At 40.5% G+C, this 3,435-nt stretch overlaps 1 protein-coding gene across 1 annotated transcript; it reads left to right on the top strand.

Annotated features, from left to right (window-relative positions):
* Window positions 1-2,211: 2,211 nt before the first annotated feature.
* On the top strand, window positions 2,212-3,071 carry LOC107826722 (acetylajmalan esterase 1-like). Its single transcript, XM_075220999.1, has 2 exons — window positions 2,212-2,377; window positions 2,551-3,071. The coding sequence occupies exons 1-2, from the start codon at window positions 2,212-2,214 to the stop codon at window positions 3,069-3,071; spliced, it is 687 nt and encodes a 228-aa protein (XP_075077100.1).
* The last annotated feature ends 364 nt before the right edge of the window (window positions 3,072-3,435 follow it).

Here is a 3,435-nt window from a genome sequence, read left to right as displayed (position 1 = left end):
AGTCCGATGGGATTTCTTGGGCGCTGGTGCTTTCTTTGGATTTACGCACCAGCCTTCTTTTGGTTTTTTCTTCTCTATGTTCGGAGAACTCGGAGCCATTTTCCTCTTCTTTTCCTCACCCTGTCTCGGAGCAGAGGACTCGGAGGGACACTCCTTGCCACAAGATGGAGGCCTCATTGCAACATCCTTGGGAAGACCTGCAAAGAAAAGGAAAATGAGTAGGGGCTCAGCAACATGGGCAAAACCTAAGTGTTGTCTGCACGAGAATGGAATCTCACAGTGAGAACGGGCCTCCCATCGACCCTTCGAAAGTTCGTGCCATGCGTGCTCGAAATATGGTTTCTGCGACACGATGCCCTCGACCCACTCCTTGAGTCGAGGAACTGTATCCGGCATCCGAGCAACAACTGCACTACCACAAAACATCGACGAGAAGGGAGGAAAAGTAAAAGGGATAAACTAAATTTTAAAGGCAAGATTATACTTACGTTTAATGTTCCACTTCTCAAGAAATGGCATATCCTCGGCTGAGATTAAATCCGAGGTCTTCACTCGAACAAATCAGCCTAACTAGACTTGGTCCCGATCCTCGTCGATGCTCGAGAATGGGGCCTTACTGGCCCGACGGGCAATTTTTATTAATCCCCCTCGATAGAGTCGGGGACTGTATAGACACATGAGATGATCAATGGTAAAGGGACACCCCTTGATTTTGTTTACGAAGAAGCGGAGGAGAATTACTATCCTCCAAAAAGAAGGATGAATTTGACTGAGGGTCACCCCATACTTCTTACAGAAGGCGATGATGACCGTATCCAAAGGGCCTAACGTGAACGGATAAGTGTAAACACTTTAAAAACCCTTCATATGGGTAGTAATTGCTTCCTCGGGCGTAGGAACTGCCACGTGCTTATCAACCCAGCTGCAATAATTCTTGACCTTGGAGAGGAAGCTATCGGTGACCGAACATATATATCTCGAGACCGGTTCACACCGACCCAGTACTGAGGAGGTTTTCTCGACCTTGAAATCAGCACCTGTCGGGCACCCCGTAGGAACGAACATCTTTAGGGGAGGCTCTGGTGTCGGTTCCTCAGTAACAACAGACAAAACATTTTCCTCTTCAGCCGGTCACGAGGCAGAGGGAGTTTCTTTTTGGGGAACGGATTTTGAGGTCTTCGCCATTTTGAAAGATGAAGGAAAAAGAGGAAGTTAAAAGAGAATGCTTGATGGTTTGAGGTAAATGAAAAACAGAAGTTCTTATAAAAGGATTTTAGAGTAACCAGAAAATTGATGCTTGGGAGTGTTGAAATTTCTAAGGTATGAGGGCAGAAAGTTTGAAAGTAAAGTTTGAATGAACTAATGAGGAGATATTTATAGTCTTTCAATGACTGTTCACATCTGAGAGTGGCCGACTGACAACTGACAGACATTTAATGCCGTTAAGACTTGACTGACGAGACGTTTTGACTGTTTTGTCGTTTCTGTCACAAAACATCGAAGTCAGGATCGGAAGTTCATGTCATTTCTCATCGTCTACTCTTCGAAAAATGAGGGGACTATCTGTATACGGCCGAAGTTGAGCTCGATTACAAGTTGGTGGATTAGGCTTGGAACGTGGCAACAAAGAACTGAAGATCGACCTCGAGTCCCGTCGAGCTAGAACCCAAGATCGGAAAGCCTGCCTTCGAGGAACATTAAGTCCGGTATCGACCTTAGCCTCAAACAAGCTTGGAGATAACTAACAGAAAACTGAAATATCTGCGACCGGTGGGATATTATGGCAAGAATCTCAGCACGTATCAGCATGGAACCGTCAATCAACAAATCAAGAGATTTTTACCTTTTACAAGAATATACCTAGAGTAGGACTCCTCTACTATATAAAGGGGGTCTGATAATTCATTCAACACATTGTAATACGCATCACAAAGCAATATATTATTATTTCTAGTTCTCATTATCTTGTCATTCTGTTCCGGCATCGATAAAAGCACTTCTGACTCGAGGGTAACTAATCTTCAAGGCTAAGATCGTTCAACTTGTGTGGTTTGCATTTACTTCCTCATAATTTATTTCAATATTAATCTGATTTCTCATTTTGTATCAAGTTAGATCACCTATCCTTAAAACCACGTACAAATTCAATTGTTATCCGATTTTGAGGGTAAACAAACCCACTGGCCGATTCTCCGACGGCCGTCTAGTTATATGTCTCTTAAGCTTCCACTTATCAACCCTTACATGGTCAAAGAAGCTAATTTTAGACATGGAGTAAACTGCGCAGTAGGAGGAGCTACAGTTCTAAATGATCCTTTTAATGTAACTAGAAATATTACCACGGCAAAAGACAACAGGCCACTTAGATCTCAACTTCGTTGGTTGACAACCTACTTACAAACCACATGCCACACTAGACAAAAGTGTTCAAAAGTTCTTGGAAAATCTCTTTTTATGTTTGGTGCATTTGAAGGAAATGATTATTACCTAGCACTTTCAGAGGGAAAATCCATTGAATTGACGAAGCTAAAACTTTTGTCCCATACATAGTCAAGACCATAGTAAAAGGCATTAGACAAGTGATCAGATACGGGGCAAAACGTATAGTTGTTCCAGGGATTTTTCCTCTGGGTTGCTTCCCCTACTACCTTACCATGTTCTCAAGCTTGGATTATGAAGATTATGATGAGTTTGGTTGTTTGAAAGCCTACAATGAGTTAGTCATGTATCACAATGATTTTTTGGAGAGGGCTCTATCTATACTAAAACTTGAATATTCGAACGTTGCGATTAAATATATAGATTATTATGCTGCTGTGAAATCAATTCTGGAACGCCCCAGCTATTTTGGATTCAATAAGAAATCCATACTCAAAGCGTGCTGTGGAATTGGAGGTCAATATAATTATGACGATGATATTCTTTGTGGAACATCTGAAGTTCAAGCTTGTTCTGATTCTGCAAAATATTTGCACTGGGATGGTATACATCTTACAGAAAAAGCATATTATTATGTGGCAGAGCGCGTCATCAATGGCATCTCATCTAAAGAATTTCAATGTCTGCAGTAGATTTTGATCTCTGGAATTTAATGAAATTAAAAGGTTGTAGCATCACCTGGATATAGATTGTAAGTGGTGTTTTATATATGGTGAGAAGTGCTTTTATATACTATATAACTGGTTTTTATTTTTGTTGTAAACAGTTAAATTAAGCAAAGATATAAAAGGTAAAAAAAATCAGCACGTTTCATTCATTCAGAAACTACCTAGCTAATGTTTACATTCTCATTTGGCTTATTGTCATGAATTCTTGTAGGCATTACCAAACACAAAAATAGATTTTCCAAAACAAAAAATCTGACTTATGTCCTGTTATTGTTGAAAAAAAGTAAACTAGATGCATATCAAGTACAGAATTGCCTAGTCGATACAT

Source organism: Nicotiana tabacum, chromosome 9 (genome assembly GCF_000715075.1).
Source record: "Nicotiana tabacum cultivar K326 chromosome 9, ASM71507v2, whole genome shotgun sequence".
Lineage (NCBI taxonomy): Eukaryota > Viridiplantae > Streptophyta > Magnoliopsida > Solanales > Solanaceae > Nicotiana > Nicotiana tabacum.
Note: the sequence above shows the minus strand (reverse complement) of the source record. Positions and strands in the feature narration are given on the sequence as shown.